General features: G+C 49.6%; 1 protein-coding gene across 3 annotated transcripts in view; it reads right to left on the bottom strand.

Moving 5' to 3' along the window:
* Csmd2 (CUB and Sushi multiple domains 2) overlaps nt 1-21,038 on the bottom strand; it is a 569,250-nt gene that overhangs the window by 158,814 nt on the left and 389,398 nt on the right. For all 3 annotated transcript variants that reach the window (XM_087548710.1, XM_087548711.1, NM_001446899.1), the window contains 7 exon segments: nt 20,650-20,788; nt 19,521-19,708; nt 18,709-18,897; nt 18,405-18,521; nt 9,513-9,728; nt 8,248-8,436; nt 2,790-2,959 (listed from right to left, as the gene is read on the bottom strand). In XM_087548710.1, the coding sequence (XP_087404836.1) occupies nt 2,790-2,959; nt 8,248-8,436; nt 9,513-9,728; nt 18,405-18,521; nt 18,709-18,897; nt 19,521-19,708; nt 20,650-20,788 (1,208 nt within the window).

The following is a 21,038-nucleotide window of genomic DNA, read 5'->3' as shown; positions in this document are numbered from 1 at the left end:
GTTTTTATATATTTCCTTTGTCATCTTGAGCTGGGATTGTCTTTCTGCACGGCCTTACTTTAGGGACATCTCTATCTCACTCGTATCAGGGTGGTAGGAAGATCAACATATGAAAGAGAGTGGGGTGGCAACAGAAAACAAATCAGAATGGGTGGTGGTCTAATCCAAACTTCAGGGAAATTTTAGTTTTAGGGTAATGACCAGGTCAGAAGTTACATACACAGGAGAACATGCCAGATCAGAAATACAAAAGGTTTGGGAGATAAGTCATGCGCATGAAATACATCGGTACTATCTTGGGAGACACTTAGAGTGTGGAGAAGGTGACAGATTCTCATGTCTATTTAGGGCTGCACCAGTCAACCTTGGAGGCACGGGTAAGGAACAGATGAACAGTGTAGAAAATGAGACAGTTGCACCAAGGCAAGGGGCAGAGGTTGCTGAGGACTACTCTTGTGCTCTGGGTTCCTTGCATAGCCATGATGAGGTCGACCAGATGGCAGGTATGGTGTTCCTGACTGTGTTTGCAGGGCAGCTCTGAGTTCCACTTGGAAAGCCATGACTGCCAGTTTCTTTGAGTCCTAAAACAGTTTCGTTATATATTGATGCTCTGAGTTCTTTCTAAGAGGTTAAAGAGTCCTGAGGGAAGAGGGAAGAGCTAGGACAGGAAAGGGACAATGTTGTGCCTTCCCATTTCCAGAAGCTTACTCTAGAGCAGTGGTTCTCAACCATCCCAATGCTTTGGCACTTTAATACAGTTCCTTATGTTGTGCTGACCCCAAACCCTAAAATTATTTCTATTGCTACTTCATAACTGTACTTTTCATATAAATTGTAATGTAAATTATCTGATATGTAGGATATCTGACATGTGACCCCCAGGTAGAGAACTGCTGTTCTAGAGAGTTCAATAATTTCAGGTGTGTGTGTGTGTGTGTGTGTGTGTGTGTGTGTGTGTGTGTGTGTGTGGTTGTTGTTGGTGGTGATTTTATATGTGCTTCAGTTATTTCATGAGGAGTGAGGTAAGCATGAGAAACACACTTACCTGCACAGTGTGAGCAAGTATGTGTGTGTGTGTGTGTGTGTGACACAACACACAACACACAGGGCAGGGGGAAATGGGGGGGGAGAGAGAGAGAGAGAGAGAGAGAGAGAGAGAGAGAGAGAGAGAGAGAGAAAGAATAGGCTCCAGGGATGGGTCAATGTACCAACTGTCCATAAACATGACAGTCATTTAATGGCTCCTCTTTTTACTTCCCAGAGTAATGGCCTTTGGCTGTTCTGAATGTTCCTCATGTCGGCATTTCTCTGGCTGCTGAGAATGAAATCGTATTAGGATAAGCTAGTAAAGTTCCTTGGCTTAGGAGGAAACTGACTAAATCTGGGTGATGCTTTCCATATAATCCATTTTATTACTGCAGTTCTTTGGTACATTCTCCAAGTTCAACTGTTTATCACCCACACATGAATACCCTACACATTATCAGCGACAGCCCCTTAACACACACAAAGAAATCCAAGACAGATGTCTCTCAGCTCTTCATAACTCCCTCTATCAGCTGAGCCATTTCTTTCCCTAATGAGCTCGCTTCCTTCAGCCTGTTGACACGCAGAGGCCATTGTCACAGTGATGCTACTCCATGCTCAAAGCATATGTAAGCACATGTACACAAAGCACACTGACATGCTGTGCAGATGCAAGGGAAACCGACGTACCAGGCCAGACCCAGACTCACAGACATGTGGAAAAGTACATAAGAAAGGGTGTGCACACATGCATCATGTACTCACACATATACCTACCCACCCAAAACATGTTCCATGCACACATCTACACACAAATATACACTACACACCCCAAACATGTATACACATAATATACACACATGTGCTCACACATACTATACACAAAATATGTACTCAGGCACATAACATCTACACAAATAGTACATAGATACTACACATAACATGAACACAATTGTACTTACATATACACCACACAATATATACATACATGTATTCATACACTGTATATAACATATACACACGCATTCTCATAATACACTATTTATGCATCATCTATATACACAACATGTATGTACATGTATGTAAACATACCATACACATGCACACACATATGTTCTGTGAGCTCTTAATTGTTTAGATATAAGGTCATGGTCCACAAAAAACTGATTCGTTGACTGCTTCAACTGACTTCACTGTTTAAAGAGTGCGTATATGGATAGTACATGTTAAATGCATTTTATGTGTGTGCATGTGTGTGTGGCATAGTGTTGTTGTAAGGACATGTTTTCTGTGTCTGTACCTGTGGGTATGTGCTTGTGTAGTGAGTGTTTGGGGTGGGGTTGATGCAGATGTCGTCCACCGTAGCTTTTCCACTTACTGTTGAGAAGCAGGGTCTCTCACTGAACCTGGAATTTACTGATTAGCTAGGTTGGGTGGCCAGAACACTGCTGTGCCCCACAATGGTGGGCTTTCCCATTGTTTGTACCCAAACTCCTTATGCTTACACAGCAGGCACTTTACTGACTGAGCCATCTCCCCATCATTTGGTCGGTCCACTCATACACCCGAGAAGGCAGACAGTTCCTAACAAGCGCTAACACCACACACCCCTCCCTTTTGGTCTTCATTTCCACCCAGGTGAAAATACCCATCAGGACTCAGGGGGAAGCAGGAAGCTTGGGCCATCCACACAGGAACAGATGAGGAAGTAATCACCTTTGTGCATTGTTATCTACACACTGTAGGAAATCAATCGCCATTACCTTGAGGAGGTCTCCTTCAGCGAGTTCAAATGCCTTGGCTTTAAGCTGAATCCCCTTCCCTGGCTGGGTCTGGATGGAGTAGATACACTCGTGATTGTTATTGTAGTTCACAGGAAAGTTGGGGGACAGCAGAGTGCCCTGAGTGCCCGTGACCGAGTTCCCACACTCCGCTGGAACGACAACCACAATACCCAGATTAACCCACTCACACAGAAAGCCACTCGCAGCTCTGCATAACCTCATGGGGACACTGAGGCTGGCTGCCTGCCCGTACTCTCCAGGACAAACTTTTACCAGCACTTGGCCTGCCTACAGTGTTGCCTGCTTTCTTCATCTTTCTTTCTTTGCTTGTCCCTTCTCTGTAGAAATTTAAAACACATCCCCAATACCCTCTTCTTTCACTGTGTTAGTTTATAAAGCACTGGTCCCTTACATCTATTGGTATCATAGCAACAGAAGGATGCTAGAGAAGGAGACAGCCAAACCTAGAAAGAGGAGAACTGTTGGTATTCAAAGACAGGCACCAGGAAGTAATGAGATTGAATAATAATCACTAACCATTAAAGGCAAAACACTACAACCACTTCATCAGGGTCTAGGCCAAGCGTCCCAAGTGCCAGTTCACTGAGGCAAGCGCAAGTGTTTCCCCCTAGTTCAGACATAAGAATCTATACTTAGCTGCTTGTCCTGTCAATCCAGCAGGAGGAAGGGGTGGGAACGCCACCTCCTTGGGCCTGTGTTAGGGGGCCTGAGGCTCTGAGAAAGTTTTTGCACAGGCCTATCAAAACTGCATCTTTTTCCAGCCAAGAAAGCCACCTTGCCTTGGAAAACCCTGTTTCTTCTCCTGCAGAAACACAGTCTTTCCCACCGTTCTCCGGCCTGTGTTTATAGCAGGCATCGCATTACGCTTGCTTTGTTAGTATTTCCTTCTTAGGATTCCTTGTCGCAGTTCCACCTCTTCTACATGTGGGCAGTACCTGGCTAATTCGGGTTTGGTGGCAGGGCGTAGCTGGGGGCCGAGCCTTCAGTGGGCTCTCTAGGATTACTGATGGCGAGGCTCCCTCTCTAACTCCCTGTGTCAAGGCGTCTGCCACATTGTTCCCTGGTGCCTTCATTTGCATTCATCTCCAATCCAACCTCTGAGCTACCTGAGGACCAGGACTGTGCTTGAAGAAGCTGTTCGTTTCCGAGGCCTACCCCTGTAAAATAAATATTTGTTGAATAAACGGATGAATGGAGGAATGTGGCCATACTCCGATCCCAGAAGAGGCATGGGGCTAAAAATAGTCAGGTTCCAGAAGGGTGGAAAGAGGAGTCCAGATGGCAGGCTCGGTACTTGTCTGGACAGATGGGAGGTTTGGAGCTTGTCTCTGCATTGGTTAGTGGCACGTCCACTTTCCCCTGCTGCTTCTCTGTGCCCTTACTCTTGGCTTGAAGGACCTTCAAGTCCACTAAGAGGCCACTAGCCAGTTCCAGTTATCCTAAGCTGGGAGTATGCTAGATGACACCCACAGGGCACACAGAGACCTTCAGAACTGAGTCATATGCTTGTCCCCAAAGCTACTCTTAGTTCTTTGAAGGTGGACATAGTCACCACTTAGCATCACCAAGTTTCTGATTATCAACGGGCCCTGTTCCCTGGCCCCTATTCTAGTCTCTGCTTTAGTTTCCCAAGAATTTGCATGGGACCCTGTTTGTTTATCTCAAAGGAGACAGGGTCCCCTGAGTGCTTGAAACTTAGCCGGTGAGGACAATGAGCAAGTATCGGATAAATGTGCCAAACTGGGATATAAAACTGAAGGGACAAGGTGGGTGGACATGCTGGGATAGCAGCTGCTGACAGTCTCCGAAGGCATGTTCCTAGACTGCTTAATTCCTGGGTGCCCTCAGATGGTACTTGGTGGGGGGTGCTGCTGAGGTCTGTGCACTGTTTAACACAACCACTCAGCCTATCTGAAGCAGCGTCCTCCACCTCTGGACCTCACGCTCTTCCCCCTCCGTCTAGGCAGGGGCATGAGGTGCTGTGGGGCGGCCAGACTGTGGAGGCAGAGAAGTTAGAGTAGCTCCTGGGTGCTCTTTATCTGGACCGTTAGAGTATCCTCCTGAGACTAGAGAAAGAATGTATAGGGTTTGATGTATGGAACAGGCGAGCACAGACAGAGTGATCCACATGGTAGACCTTCACTCAGTGTAGTTCTTTCTCTTGATTCCAGCTTATCTGCCTCCCCCAAGCATCCCACCTGCACTGGGACTGTCAGGATTCTTCTGGGAAAGTGCTAGCTATTCGGCTCACAGTGCCTTGGCTGTTCCTAACGCCCCTTGCTCCCTGCCCAGCTCATGATACCCAGCTTCCTCAAACACGGTCTCTGGCAGAACTTTAGACTGCCTTCCCAGCCCCGGCTCCCTGCATTCCAGCCTTCGGTCCAATCTCTGGCCTAGCAAGACCCTCCCATCTCTCCCATACAACCAGCACACATGTAAGAAAGGACACAGGACTGCTTGTCTCCTAGGTGGCCAGCCCCTGCCCAAAGACAAGGCCCTGACTCCCTGCCAGGGCGTTGGTTCAAGGTATAAGAGAAGGGACAAGAGGAAGAGGGGATGTGGCACTTGCTTCTAGGAGAGTTTCCAAAGAGGCAGGAGAGATGAGCAGACGTCACAGGAAGCCCAGCACAGGCGTAAATGGAAACAAACCAGAGTTGCAGACAAGCGAACAGGCACACGCCCAAGAAAACGCCTCTGCTGAATCAGACATCTGTGACTTCTGCCGCCCCTATCAGAAGAAGTCTCAGTAAGGGCAGGGGCTGTATCTTATCTATCAGCCTGAGGCTCCTGAGGTGGAGGGTCAGGTCTTCTGCATCCCTTTGGGGGTCTCTAAGGACAGGACCACATCTCTTGTTGAGGACTGGGGGTTCCCTCCCAGGGTCAAAGCTGTCTCTTCCACATCAAATGCAGGAGCCCCTGAGGTCAGGGGCTGGAACACCCTGTCACACTATGTTTTAGAGCCGGGGGCTGTTTGTATACTCTGTGGCTGGGAGTGTTCCTGGTGGCAAAGAGTGGGCTAAATCATCTAAGTGACACCTCACTGTGAAGGTGGCAGGCGGAAGCAAGCGCCCCTCCCCCCACGGGTGGGCAGGCCTGCCGTAGCTGTGGCAGGAGTCTCTGCTGCAGGGCTGGTTTGTAATTAGAGGTGATTATGATCGCTGCGCATTATTAATACCATGTGAAACAGAAGACAAATGCAATAATGAAAATATTGTGTGGTGTCGTGAACAAACAGTAATTGGGATAATGAGTTAAAGGATGAGTTGGTGTAATGAGACTGACGAGGCAGGAGCTTTTGCAGGGCGAGCATCTGGGGGCCTGGAAAGCCCCGCTGGAGGCAAACTCTCTCCAGGGCCCTCACCGAGGGCGTTCTCCAGATGCAGGGGCAGCTGCTGGTGGTCAGGTCTGAACCGGACCTTCCCCAGGGTGAGCTCTGTCGCAGCTTTGTTGTCTGAATGCTCCCCTCCCCTTCCGAATTTGTAAAAGATTATTGATGAAGCAATGACACGTTGTTAATCCATAAATAAAACGATAAAGACGTTATCGGCAAAATGATAATTACGTGCCCCCCCCCCCCCCCCGTGGCTTATGGAAACGATGTCACCTCATCCAGAACTCGGCAGATGTGGTTAGCTCCATTTTATCAACGAGGAAGCTGGGCCGAAGGGTCTGCTGGTGCTAACGGTTTGGTAATTGGCAGAGAAGGGGCCTGAAACCTCGATTTGTGCCCCCGCTCAGTAGGGCCCAGCCTAGCTTCACGGTCTGAGCAGTTGTCCTCTGCAGAGCCATAGGACCCATGGCATTGTCGGGGCAGGGCTGACCTCATGGGTATGCTTGCTTTCTACCTCTCCTCCCCTCCTGGTTTTGCATTCGTGCACTTGCTCTGTATGTGTGGGAGTCAGAGGTCAGTGTCAGCGCTAGTGTCCACCTTGGTTTGTTTTTGACACGGGGTCCAATAAACCTTGAGCTTGACAAGGTACTAAGCTGGGCGGCCAGAGATCCATTTGATTCTGCCTTCTCAGGGCTGGGATTACAAGTGTGTGCCACCATGCTTGGCTTTCTTATGTGGGTGCTGGGGATTGAACTCTGGTCTTCATGCTTGCCAGACAACATTTGACTGGCTGTGTTATCACTTCAGTCCTCTCCTTTCTCCTTCTTCCCTTTTCCCTCCCTGTCTTCTCCTTCCTCTCTTCTTCTATCTCCACCCTCTCTCTCATTTTCTCTCTCTTCCTCTCCACTTCAGGATTGAATTAGGGAACCTCCTGAATGCAAGCTCTCTACTGCTGAGCCACAACCCTAGCACATCATGGACGGTTTGGGATGCTGGGTTCTGTTTGAATGGACGCACGCTACTCTGATCTGTTCCTTATGTCTTCCATGAGCTCCGTGGCTACCTGAGAGCATGCTGAGTGTTTCACTAATGCATATCGTGTTCTCTTGGGTCCTGCATTGAGGGCACTGAGCAAACAGAACCTCCAGCCACAGTAGCAATTGTCTCCACCTCCTAGGGTGTCACCCTACTTTCCACTCCCTCTGAGCCCAGAGCACTGATCAACCTTCTTTTGGACTCTAGCAACAATGTCGGCCAGTCCGGTGCCAACGCCCCGCCCACTCCGTCTTCCTCTATCTCCAGTTCCTCTGACTCCTGCACCCCGCTGACTTCCCTGCTGCTCCTCAGACACTAAGAAGACTCATGACTGAGGTCTGCTCCACTCTGCCTCCTCACGTCCAGCTTCTCCCCATCTCTGCTAAAACGCCCTTCACTAGAGGAGTCCTTCGTGCCCGCCATCACAAAGCAGCAGCCTCCCTCCCGCACTTTCTCTGCTTACACAGCATAAACACACATCTATGTGTTCCTGGTGGGCTCCCCACTGAGCGGGGTGGTGGCGGGTGGAGAGAATCACTTTTTGCATCTCAGGAGCTAGAAGCTGGACTGGGGTATACTAGGTACATCATAACTGATCCCAGCTCCTGCCCCTCCCCCTGCCCGGGTAGAGGGTCTTCCTAGGGATTTTCCAAGAGCAGACACCATACACAGCTCGATAGGGACTCATTTTGAGTAAAGGCTGTGTATGGATATATATCCTCCACTAGGTCCGCCGCCATATTGCCTTGCAAGAGGCACCTGAAAGTTAAGGCCTGTACTAATGGTTGGAGGTGAGCGTACTGAGGTTAGCTGTACCCCAGAGCCTACCAGAACTGCTTGGCAAAAGCCATGTCAGGCCATAGAGCAAATTCCTTTGCGCCTTACAGAGGTAATTGGGCTACATGTCCAAGGTTCCTCTGCAGGTTAAGTGTGACTGTATGGATTGTCAACCCAGGCCCATGAGCCTCCCGGTTGGGCGCATCCCTCCGCCTGGCTCTAAGTTTGGCCCGCCCAATAAGGGAAGCAGAAGGAAAGCACGTGACCACCTACCAACACACCTTGGCAGAGGCGAACTCCACAGGCGCCGTCTGCCCCCCAGGCACGTGATGCGGGCCGTGCCCTCCAGACGGTACCCGGGGAAGCAGGAAAAGGTCAGGGTGTCACCCACGCCAAACTGCAAGCCCTTTCGGATGCTGTAGGCCGGAACCTCAGGCTCTTCACAGGGCTCCAGGTCATACTCTGCAGAGGAAGACGGTGGGCGTTTTAGGTGCAGAGACGACTGAGGACAGTCCCAGCACCAGGGAAAAGAACCAGAGAGAAAACCCGAGACTACAGTGTGCTAGCCCCCAACAAGTGTGGGGAAAAGAAGAGTCATCCTGAGGGTTCAGGCTGAGAGAAACGTTGGGAGGCCTCATTATGGGGGCTCAGAATCTGGGAGAAGTGCTCCACGGAGGACTTCCGAGAGTCCTCCCTCAGCCCCGATCCTGTGGTTCCACTTGAACCTGAAACCGGCTTCACACAATCGTCCACTTTCAGGGAGTCAGGGTCTGTGACTCTGCTTCGAGCACCCTGCACTAGGATCCTGATTCCAAACGCCTCTTTCCTTTGGATCAGGCTGGCTTTGCGACAGTGATGCGCACAGTGGGAGGGTGGGTGGCAATGATGGGCCAAGGACATGCTAGATGTCATTAGCGATAATGTGGCTGTGGCTATCTCTCCTTGCTCAGTGCTCTGAGGAGTGGGGGGCGGGGGGTCCTACTGGCCAGGCCTGTCAGAGGGCAGCGGGAGACTAAGCTGAGCTAAGGAAGTCCATCAGCACTTCTGTCCCGCTGATGGGGAAGACCTTGGATACCTACGGACGAGGGTGGAGGGGACAGCTTGTAATGGGAGTAAAGGCCTCGAATGCCAAGAAAGAGCTTTCTTTTCAGGATTCCCAACTACAGAGCTAAATATATATCACTCTGAGATCAGCATTGATGCAGATGCTGAGAGAGACTAAAATGCAGGCACACTAACCCTCATCTCCTTCTCTTTGTAACTGTTGGGGTTGGGAAACAGGAGTGAGTCACGGGGAGCATTTGAAGCAGGGAAGTCAGGAAGGGACTCTCGTAATCCCTCTAGCTCAACCATCTGGGTGGCCAAGTGTACCCCGAGTCAGAGAATAAACCTACTGGCCCATGCCAAGACCGTTCCTGGGAAGTCCATCCTTGTCACTAAGCTATCCCCAGCCTTGAGGTCATTCGCCCTAACACTGAAGAGCTGCATGGGGAAGCATTCCCTGGTCTCTTCTCCCTAGGGATGGTCACACTCATTACCTGAGAAGGTGATGTTGAATCCCTCATAGGACATGGAGAAATCAGAGATGAAGCGGACTTGAGCCGTGAAGTTGCCATAGAGCCCGGCACTGATGGGCGCTGGCAGCCTCGAACCGGTCAGTTGCCTCAGGGGCTGGGAGAAGCTGCCGTTCTCAGTGATGAGGAGGTAGTCATGGCCGCTCTCTAGGTGGAAGGTATGGAAGGTAAAGAACACACCTGCAGAGAGAGCAGAGCCACAGGCGGGGGGAGTCTTAGTCCAGCGGTCAGCACATGCAAGGGTCTACCACATTGCTTCACAGCCATACAAACACTGTGTCTTTGTGGAGTCTGTACCATGGGTGAGATCCAGGGTGAGGAGGAGGGGAAGGACAATGTGTTACACAAATGCCTATAGTCAGAGGGATGGAGCCAAGACAGGAGACAGCCTGTCACGGGTGCTTAGATAGCAGTCTACAGCAAGAAGCAGGGGTGGGGAGAGATAGCTCAGTTGGTAAAATGCTTGCTGTGAGAACCTGAGTTTGATCTTCAGAACCCATGTGTATAAGCAGAGTGTGGGCGGTTGTGCATGTTGATCCCATAGCTGGGAGGCAGAGACAGGCTGATTCCCAAGGCTCGCTGACTGGCCGGCTTAGACCAGTCTGTGAATCCCAGCTCAGTGACAGATCCTGTTTCAATAAAGCAAGGTGGATGGCTCTCGGAGCAACACCCAGCTGTCCTCTGGCTTCCACACGCATGTGTATTAATGTTTATACCCACACCCACATAAGCATGCACATATAAGTAATTGATAAAAGGTGTAGCTGGAAGAGAGGCTTGTGAGGCAGCCTTGTGAAAAAGAGAATGCTTGATTCGAATCTCAAGTCACACAGCCATTCAGTAGGCAAAGACAAGGAAGATTGTCCTTGGCAGGGGACCAGCCTATCTTTGGGGATAGAGCAACTGTGGTGTTCAGGGCTTCATGAGCAGCAGGGTAACTGGGTGTCTTCAGGAGAAGCATCTGGGCCTGAAACTGGGGGCAGATCTGGCACTTCACTAGAGTCAACAAGATGGCTGGCCCTTCCCAGACCATGTCAGATGTTGGTTATAGCAAAATGGTGGTCAGAAGGAGCATGGGGTTGGAGGAGAGGAGGCAGAGAAATTGGTTTCAAGGATGGCTGCTTGCGCTGGACCGGGGGTTGGGGCTTGGCATCAGCAACAAGAGCAAGCATGGATAAGGAATCCCAGGCAGCTGGGCGGGCAGCCGAGGCTGACGTGATGCAAAGGGATGGCTGGGAAACACGCAGGTGCAGCAGAGCGCAAAACAGAGGCTCTGGTGTTGAACCCAGGCGGCATCCGAGCTTCCAGTGAGCAGCTGAAAGAAGATTCAGGAGTTCAGGACTCGGGTGGGACTCCAGAGGTGGATCCTAGTCACCAGCAGAAGGTGGCATTTGAAGCCATGAGCTTGGACTAGCAGGTCCAGAAGAGTTTGCAGTGTAGAGACAGAGAGGTAGAAGCTGAGGAAACTACATGAGCCAGAGAAGGGGCAGAAGCAGCAAAGAGAACCAGAGAGTGGGACGACGGGGGTTGTGAGCGCTCTTGGACAGCAGCGGGAATGTATTTGTGTGTCGCTTTCCATGAGGACGCCTGTCCTTGGCACCTACCAAGTGTCAGGGTTGGGGAGGGAGACTACCAATGTAAATCAAGCAGCAGCAGTAATATTCCTTCACTGAGTTTTAAGTCCCTGCTGCCTCTATTCTTGCTCTCTTGCTTGCTCCCGATGCCAGCCCTTAGCTGGGGAAACGGATCTGCCAGTTACCCTAAAATGTGGGTGTGGTCTGTTTTGTACCCTGGGAAAAAACAAGGCACAAAGAGACATGTCCAAGGTCTTCCTCATAGCAGTAGAGCTAAACCCAGGTCACCTGACTGCAGAGGTGATTCTGTCCTCCCACACCAGGGTGCAGCCTCTTAGGAAGAGAGTAGGTGGTCGGCTGGAGGGTGAGGAGGAAGCAGATGGACCGGAAGGATATTGATAACAGATAGTGCTCCAGCTTGTCCTGATTCTGCTGTTTGGGTGAGTCTGTGTGAAAGCATATGTGTAAACCAGTACATCCACGGACAAGCACAGGGTCCATTTGCTGTGTGTGTGGGCTACAGACCCACAATAGGGCTGTCCCCTGAGAGCTTGTGAGACAAACCTCTCTGCAGACCTACCCGGCCACAGTCTGCATGCTGAATAGGTCCCGCTGACCTGTGATGTACCTCTGTGCCATCGCTGACCCTAATGGCCTTTTTGGGACATGGTGGTTGGATCCAAGCCCCTGAGGCTGAAGAATTTGAAAATGTTTGCATGTCCTTGCATCCCATGGATGAGAAGGAGCTAGAGATCTCCCAATGTCTGGGTTTCTATGAGAGCTGGGGAGATGGAAAATGAACGGAGGAGGCAGGGTTCCGGTGGTGGTTTGTAAACACCCCACGTCTAGGTAACCAGGATCTGTCCAAGTACCAATGTGTGCAAGGATACAGGTCCTGTGTCACTACCAAGCACTGGACTAATGTTTAGTTCTTTGTGCTGAGAAAGAAATGGCTTAGTGAAGGGGAGAGGCATAGAAACCATGGGTAATCTCTGTAGGCAGTGGGGAGTGGGAGCAACTACGTCTGGGAGTCTTCATGGGGAGCATCGGAAGGATTCACCAGTGAGGGCCTGCATGACCCTGGGCAAACAGGTGTGAGCATGCGTTGTGGGGAACATGTGGGTCAGATACAGTAACACAGCAGACACGAGTTGTTGAGACACCAGCTTGCCCCTGCTCTTCCAGCAAACACAGCCTCTCCTGGGGAGTAAACATTTGGCTGGGAGCTAAGGATGAGCACACCCAGCTGAAACCCTCGGGTTTCCCAGCTGTGCTGATTGCTTGGGGCTTTTTAGGCCATTGTGAGAAAATGAAGACATTGTCATAGAAATAGAGGACTGGTTGGAGTTTGAATCCTATCTGGTATGACAGATGCACACAGTAGAACTACTGCACAGGGAAGAAATTACAGGAGTCACATGTCCGTCTGCCAGTGGAAGGACAGGAGCTGAGGTCCCTCGGTAGGTGCCTTCTTGGTAAGTACTGTCTCTCAGCTGTGGTAAGGAAATGGCAGACTCCCTTCCCAGGTGGCAAATAGTCCTCAGGGTGAGGACTTGGAAGAGCCTCGCTGTCAGGCTCCTGGTGCCGTCCTAGCACACAGTAGGGATTCAACAGGTGATCTGGGCTCCAGATCCCCAGGTGACCTGGGAGGTTAGGAGAGGCCACCCCTGGTACAGCAGGAGGATGAGTACTAGAGACTGAAGTGGCAAGATCAATGTGTCAAAGGAACTTATGTGCAGAGAGAGCCTGGAAGCCCTTCATCACCTTGAGGCTTCATCCATGGGACAGAACATTCACAATGGGGAAGAGGGACACAGTTGGGAGAGGCAGGGGCCATGAAGAGTTATAAAGGGCTAAGCACAATGTAGCCTGATGCTTCTGGGACATTTTTTTTAATTTATTTTTTAAGATTTTATTTTATTGTATGAGTACACTGTAGCTGCCTTCAGACACACCAGAAGAGGGCATCAGATCTCATTACAGATGGTTGTGAGCCACCATGTGGTTGCTGGGATTTGAACTCAGGACCTCAGGAAGAGCAGTTGGTGCTCTTAACCACTGAGCCATCTCTCCAGCCCCCCTGGGACATTTTCCTTAGCCCTCACTTCCATTCTTGGAGTGTCTTGTTCCTGCTTAGTTATTCTTCTCTTTCTCTTTCTAAATCAACTTTTCCTGGTTCAACCCTTTGTCCTGGGCACACAAGGCTGCGAACTGTGGCCTGTGAATCCAGATCAGTGGTCCTAAGCTTACTTTCTCTGACACTCTGGGCTTTCTCACTGCTTCTGACCGCCATGCCTAACAGACACAGCTTCCTCTCCATCTCCCCTCCCCCAGGCAACTGCCTGGATTTCCATCTTGCCTGTCTTGTTGGTTTTTTTTCCCTTGAAATTTAATAAAATTGCCTTCAAGCTTCTGAATCAGCTTTTAAATTCTTTTATTAATGATATTAAGAACCCCAAAGAGGGAACCCCATTTTCCTAGAAACTAACATTGAGGTCTCCGTAAAGCCACATTCTCTGCCACTGCTAGTTCCCTTGACCGTCCCACCCCAATGTAGCCTGAAGACATAATGTGCTCCTCCCTTTAGCCACCACACTATTGAAACAGAGTCTGGGGGGGGGGGGGCTTTGATTTCATGCTAAGGGAATCTCATGTGGGGAGAAGGAAAGGACTACAGCCCTGGTGGTAGCCATAGCTGGGGGGTTGTCTTCAGGGACGAGGTCTCACACAGTTCTGAGGACTTTATCTCTTGCAGGAGACTGAACCTGAGATAATGGTGCTGGGTGGGACCAAAACTTACCCGTGATTGCCTGGCTATGCAATCTATTTAAAGCCATCTACTTAAACCCAGATCTCATGTTAGGACTCTAGAGGTGGATGTGGAATTAATTCTCCTCTCCCCCCTTCCCCCTCCTCTCTCTTCTGTGTGTGTGTGTGTGTGTGTGTGTGTGTGTGTGTGTGTGTTTGAGCCTCTTTGTTTCTCTTCTCAATGTGTCCACATTGAATAAATCTCTCTTTTGTGCTTTTCACCAATATTTTATTCCCTTAATTGGCCAATCGAGGACTGGTGGCCAAAGCTGTCCATGCCCTGGGTCTGACCTTGACTCCAGTCATCCTGCCATATGGCAGCTGAACAATTCAGAATAAAGTTAACTTTCCCCAGCTGGGCTTCCTTTTATTTGGGAGCAATTCAAATAAGCAACCCAGGGGTCTGTTAGCACAACATAGACTAGGAGTAGGGCATGGGAGACATGTGTGGGCTCGGTTCCTTTCGATTCACATCACCAAACAGATCTCTAGGTCCTGTGTGCTCTGTATAACCAGGGGAGAGGAAAGTGTGGGGAACCAGAGATCTGTCTTTCAAAGAGCTCCCAGTATGTCACGGAAGTGGGGGTTAACATGAAATGGCAAGTTTGGGGCTGTCTTCTCTCTCTTGATGATGGCAAGTTCTAGAAACCGAGCTGAGGTCTGGGTGGCTGGTTTCAGCAGGTGGCTGCAGCCCTTGGGTTTCCTGGGCTGGTTTCCTGGGGTTCAATGATGAAGGAAAGGGCTCTAAGGAGGTCTGGTCATTCCCCAAAGCTCGCACTGATTCACAGACTTCCTGTCCTGGCTAAATTTTTCCTGGGCACCATCCTTGAACACAAGCTTGCATTTGAACTCCAGGACACTTGCCTGACATCCTGGTGTTTCTGTCTTCTGTCTGCCTCATCATGGGGCACTGAGATCCAGGTCTACATCTCAGACAAGCATGTGTGAAATAGCCAATGAGCTGACATGATTTCTGGTAAACGCACAGAGAAATATAGTGGTATATACATTCACACAATCTCAGATGCTCCGCCGTACAAACATGAATCTCTCTGATCATGGGTACCCAGATACAGAATATATCTAAGACAGGGGTTGTCTTTCTAGGGACCCTCAGGGCTGCCTTGACTTCTAGGAGGTTCCTGCTTCCCCTTGATGCGGAAACTCTGGGCCATCTTAGCCCTGGGCAGAGTTAGCCTTGAAAGCCAAGGTGGATACTTCAGTCCACATGGCGTCTACAGAAATACTCTTTCAGGTTTTTTCCTTATGCAAATAGTGTGGTTACATAAAATGTATCCCTCATTCATGGGAAAGGTAGTTAAAGATGAGAATGAAGAAAGGGCAGTTCCTATGAACGTGTGGGGCAGACCTCTGCAGATCATGTCTTATACCAATAGCCTTGCTTCTGCTTTATACATGCAGCAGACTTTGGGGGCCACACTTGGCTGTTTAACTTATTGGCACAGCTCTGATGGCCAGCAGTCGTTCTTTCCCATATTATTTCTCTCTCTAGCTGTCTGGCGTTCCACTCCGTACTCTCTGCTTATTTCACGTTTTATTTTTTATTTGTGTGTGCATGTGCACATGTATATTTGTGTGTGTGTGTGTGTGTGTGTTTCCATGCTACATGTATGCAGAGCCCATGGAGATAATTACATGGAGTCAGATTCCCTGGAGCTGGTGTTGGAGGCAGTCATGAGCCACCTGAAGTGGGTCTGAGAACTGAATTTGGGTCGTCTATTCCGTTTCCGAAACACTCATATTCACTCAGATTAGCTAGTTAGTTTGTGCATGCGGGTACTATGTACACACGTACATGTGTTAAAGGCTGAGGTTAAAACTGGTGTCTTATTATTGGAGCCACCGAATCTGACGCTTACTGATTCGACTGTCCCACAGCTCCGATGTTCCATGTGTTGCTGGGCCTGACTTTTTACATGAATGCTGGTGGTGTGAGCTCGGGTCCTCAGTGCATGTTGAGCAAGCATGTAATGAACTGGGGCATCTCCTCAGCCCTAGTTCCTAATTTTTTGACGTAATAAAAATATTCCTGACAGGTACCTGACAACGTGCAGTTTTGCTACTTGCGTTCAGGTAAATGGCGGTAAGTGAAGTCGCTGGCTACAGAGACCACACTGATTCCCACTCCCGGATCACCCCTGGGAGAAGGCCAGGCTTGTCCACACTGGTCAGGAGTGAGGCTGTGAGGCCTAACCATGTCTAGACCACACCGTGCATCACAGCGTCCTGACGTGACTTGGAAAGGGAAAACTGTGCTTCATTACTGGCTGGAATTGCATGTCTTTAATTATTGGTGGGACTGATGTTTTCAATTTGTATTTCAATTATGAAGTGTTAGTTTATAGCTCTGCTCATTTTTCAGGCTGATGGGCCGGGCCAAGTTTCCTTACAGAATTTAAAATCTCTTTAACACATTAGGTCGGCAGCTTAGTCAATTACATACATCACAGGTATTTTTTTTTTTTTTTGAGTATTTACTATTAACTTTGCATTTTCACCAAGGTTTTTTTTTCTAATACAAATCTTATCAATTTTTAAATTTTAATTGAACCCAACAGTCTCTGCCTTTATGAATTATCGCTTTTAAAGGGACATCTCTCCAGAGGCTAAGACATCCACAGCTCTCATCCATGTGGCTTTTCGGTTGGGTTTTAAACATCCCTTTTCAAAATGGTTAACCTCACTGTGTGCGTGTGCATGTAGATGTACATGTGCATGTGTGGGTGTGCATGTGTGATTGTGCATGTAGATGTACATGTGCCTGTGTGTGTGTGCCTGTGTGTGTGTGCCTGTGTGTGTGTATGTGTGAGTGTGCATGTGTGTGTGTGCCTGTGTGTGTGTGCATGTGTGGGTGTGTGCATGTGTGGGTGTGCATGTGTGTGTGTGTGCATGTGTGTGTGTGCATATGTGAGTGTGCATGTGGAGGCCAGGGATTCATTTCAGGTGCTGTTCCTCAATAGCAGTCCATGCTGTTTTTGGAGACGAGGTTTGTCACTTTAACCTGGGGCTCACGCACTGGCTAGGCTGACTGGCTAGGGATAGCCCAGAGGTCCTCCTTTCTCTACCTTCTCGGCTTTGGGATTGCAGCAGTGAGGCAGACACTGTGTCCTGCTTTGCACACAGGTGCTGGGGGATTGAACTCAGGTCCTCGGGCTTGCAGAGCAAGCATTTCACCCACGGAGGCTCTTCTCCAGGAGCATAATCCCATTGTTTTTAAAATTCTCTTCATGTGACTTCTTCAATGGTGCTAAAATGATACGTTAGTCATGTCATATAGTCTGTTTTTGGCCGTGTACACAGGCATGGGCACACAGAGGCATCTATTTCTGTACTGTATTCCTGTCAAGTAAAGGATGTTCACTCACCATTCACTGTCAGCCCACACCGACATTTGGGTATGTTGAGGGTTAGCCTTCTATTTCAACCCCTTAATCCTCCAATCCTCTGCATGCAAATCCTTCCAGATCAGAGGAGTTTGTTTTGTTTGTTTGTTTTTATTTTTATTGAAGGCACACATCACAATTATCAGTGACTGTCAGACTCTGATGCCTGGTTTCTACTCCTAGTGTAGAAAACCCAAACCTGTGAGCGTAGGTGCTAGAATTCCTGCTAAACGGCAGAGTGGAGGAACGGCCTCTAGAGATGTCTGAATAAGCACTGGGGTAGAGGCTGAAACAGCCTGCCTCCTGCTGATCTCCATGCCAGCGTGTGTACAAACACTGGTCAGAAGCATGCACTACCAACAAACTTGTAACTGGCACTCTTGCTTTGAACTCAGACTCCAAAGATTTCACTTGCTCCCTCACAGCTGAGGGAGCGGCAGAAGCTGGGGAGGTAACTGAATGTGTCATCCTCAGAAAGAAGAAAGCTGTGTAGACAGGGGGTGCCTCAGAGACGCAGGAGAGATGGTGCTGGGACAACCGATTTATCAACTATGACAACAGCCTGACCTGGCAGGACAGACCTGTAATCCCTGCTATTAGGAAACAAGTTCAAGACCAGCCTGGTTACCTTAGCAAAATCCCCATCTCAAAATAAAACATAAAAAGAGGGGTAGAAAATCTAGCTCCATCATAGGGGTTAATTGAGCATGCCTAGAGTCCCACGTTCAGTTCTTATCTCTGTGTCAGACTTTTTAAAAAAATGATAGTATGTTCTCATCTGTGAACTGGCTTCCCAGCTCCATACTGACAAGGCTGTGCTGCCCCCTTACAGGGTGCATTATGCTGGATGGGGTTTGATGGCTGGTCACTAGCAAGACCTGAGAGGTTAGAGCCTCAACGGTACTTACTGAATGGCTTCTGTGATGCAGACAGGTGTGCAGACCCTGCAAGTTTTCTTACTGGTGAGAAAAATCTCGACTAAGCTAAGTTTAGCTGTCACTATGTCGTGACATCTTCATGGAAGTTGCTCTGATCTGGGACTCAGGAGTCCTGGCCACAAGGTCACTTACCCTTGCCATGTGACGTCTCAATAACCCAGGTGCAGTTCAAGTTGTTGGGGTAGAAGTCAGGGAACCCTGGCGACAAGATGGTGCCACTGGAGCCTTGGATGAAGCCACCACAGAGAGCTGTAGGAGTGAAGTGGGCAGAGAAAGTCAGAATGACTCCGAGAGCTCAGTCAACCATTCTTCATGGACCCCCCCCCCAAACCACCAACCTCACTGATGAGTGTTGGGGAGTCAGTGAATCAGGCTCCTGGTCTGTCAGGGCAGGAGAAAAATGTGCTCTTTACTGCCCCCTACTGGTGTGCCTCACCTTCACAGCTGGGAAGGGCACGACTCCACTGGAAATTTGGCTCACACTCCAGGGGCTCCCCATCGCTTAACGTGTAGCCCGAGTCACAACTGAAGGTCACCAGAGCACCCACATAGAAGTCGTTTCCATGACGCTGCCCGTTGACGGGGATGCCTGGGTCCAGACAGTGATCTGACTGCAATGTAATAGCTGGAAAAGAGAGGCCACAGCTGGGAACAGACAGCATATGATGTCATCAAGGAGGGGCCCCATGTGGCTTATAAAGGGAGGAGGACAGAGCCTTGGTCTACAGAGGCAGAAGTTGCCCAGTTCTCAAGCAGGTTCGCACATTCAGCCCAGGTCTACTCAATGCTCACTCTGGGGTTAGGCACTATATCAAGGCTTAGTGACAAAGCATGAGTAAGCAAATGACCGCCCTCACGATGCTCTCAAGCCACACCCGTAACACCTTCTAAGGTATTGACGTGAGGTTAATCCTCTAAATCTAGGGGGCACGAATGGAGACGATGAGAGAACTCAGGTACAAGGGAGATGCCAACTGACTTCATGTTCGTGCCCAGTCAAACACTTAATCCCACAATGCAATGTGAGGCAGCAGTCAATCATCCATAGACAGAGGAAGCTGTGAGGTGTGCACAAGGGACCTGGCCTGAAGGTCACGAGCAACTGGGTGCCCTTGACCTGTGAGGAGGGCTGAGAATGATGTTCTAGGGTGGCTAGGGCTGGGCCCGTGGTGGAGCACGGTCAGGGGATCTTCCCCCAGTCCAGTCAGTGTGGACGTCTGCCTCTTGGTGCCACCTGCTGCGACTCACTCTCATAGCGGAGCTGGAAGCCGATGTCCGAGTGACTCTTGTCAGTGGAGAAGAGGAGGTAGAGGCAGTTACTGGTGCTGATGAGGAACTGGGGCACCTGGGTCCCATGGTAAACGCCGATCAAAGGCGCTGAGTATGTCCGTCCATCTCGTACTTCCAGGGTGTCATAATTGACCTCGGTTTTAAACCTACCAAACGATGCAGATGGAGATGTTTTAAGAGACCCAAAGCACAACATTGCCCTGCCTCACCCAGGGCTCCAGGCAACCAGATTTCAGCAGACAGGATAGAATATATACTATATAATTTAATATAATTTGCATACATTTACTAATCATGTGGAAGGACTTCCTCTACTGTGCTTAACTCAACTCTCCCCATCCATCCTAGGAAGTCACTCTAGAACACGGGCCAGCATCCACCTTAAGATGCAGAGACAAAGGCTTCATGGGATTCAGAATGTTCTAGGCTAGGGGGTTCATCTGCCAAAGTCCTGGGATCAAATCCGGTCTTTGGCTTAGAGAACTGAGACTAGCTTTTACATTTATAATAAAGATGTTTAAAGACCCAAAGAAATAAAGATCGTGCAGCTGAGTCACACGTGGGCAAGTGGCCCGAGGGGCACAGCGTGTTTCCTACGCCACTCTTCAGGGGACAGTTGGCAGACCATGAATTCCATGCCATTGATACTCCATCCGGAGGAGGTCTGGGTTCACATCTGGGAGGCTCCTTTCCCGCCAAGGGGCTTTAGAGCCTGGGAGTGGAGGGAGCACTTGAGCAGGGTTTAGGACGGAGGTTGGGGAGCACTCCTTCCCACGCTGGGGATTTGTGGGCTCTGTCTAAATTTGATGGTGTCTGATGGCGTCTACTTGCCATCTCTCTTTAAGAGGATAGTAAAGGAAAGGGCTCTGGGGTCCAAGGTGATCACTTACTTGCCTTCCCATCCCCAGCCACAGACTCCCAATACATCAATCAAACTCAAGCGTAAAGCTAGCAGGGCAGTCATCCCCATGTTGTCCGCCTTGCTGATGTCTTAGCCTTGGTGCTATACTCCCCCCCCCCAATTTTGTCAGAGTGGAGGCATCGTCTCGGCACGCCCCTCCCCCTCGGAGGCTGCGGGCAGGAGCACCTGTCGAATGTAATCTTGATGGGGTATCCAGGCTGCGCTTCGATCACCCAGGCGCAGCTCAGGGCATCCTTGTAGAAGCCAGGCCAGCCTGGAGATAGGATGGTCCCGCTGGGCGAAGTCAGGTGACCGCCACAGGGAGCTGGGGGGGTGGGACAGAGGGAGAAAAGCGGATTTGTTGAGAGACAAATGAATGGAGAAATAAACAAAAACCCCTCTCTATAAAATGTGTCAGCCAACAAGGACTTGTTTTGTTTTTATGGAAAATTACATAAAGTCTAAACTGTGAGCTTTGCCGACTGGGACCCTTATAGATGTGACCGGTTACCTCATTTGCAGGTTTATAAAAGGCCTGAAGGAAAAGACTAAAAATTCTTTCAGCAAAGTCTGTT

The sequence above is a fragment of the Rattus norvegicus genome, chromosome 5 (assembly GCF_021556685.1).
Source record: "Rattus norvegicus strain SHRSP/BbbUtx chromosome 5, alternate assembly SHRSP_T2T, whole genome shotgun sequence".
Lineage (NCBI taxonomy): Eukaryota > Metazoa > Chordata > Mammalia > Rodentia > Muridae > Rattus > Rattus norvegicus.
This window is presented reverse-complemented; position numbering and strand designations above follow the sequence as displayed.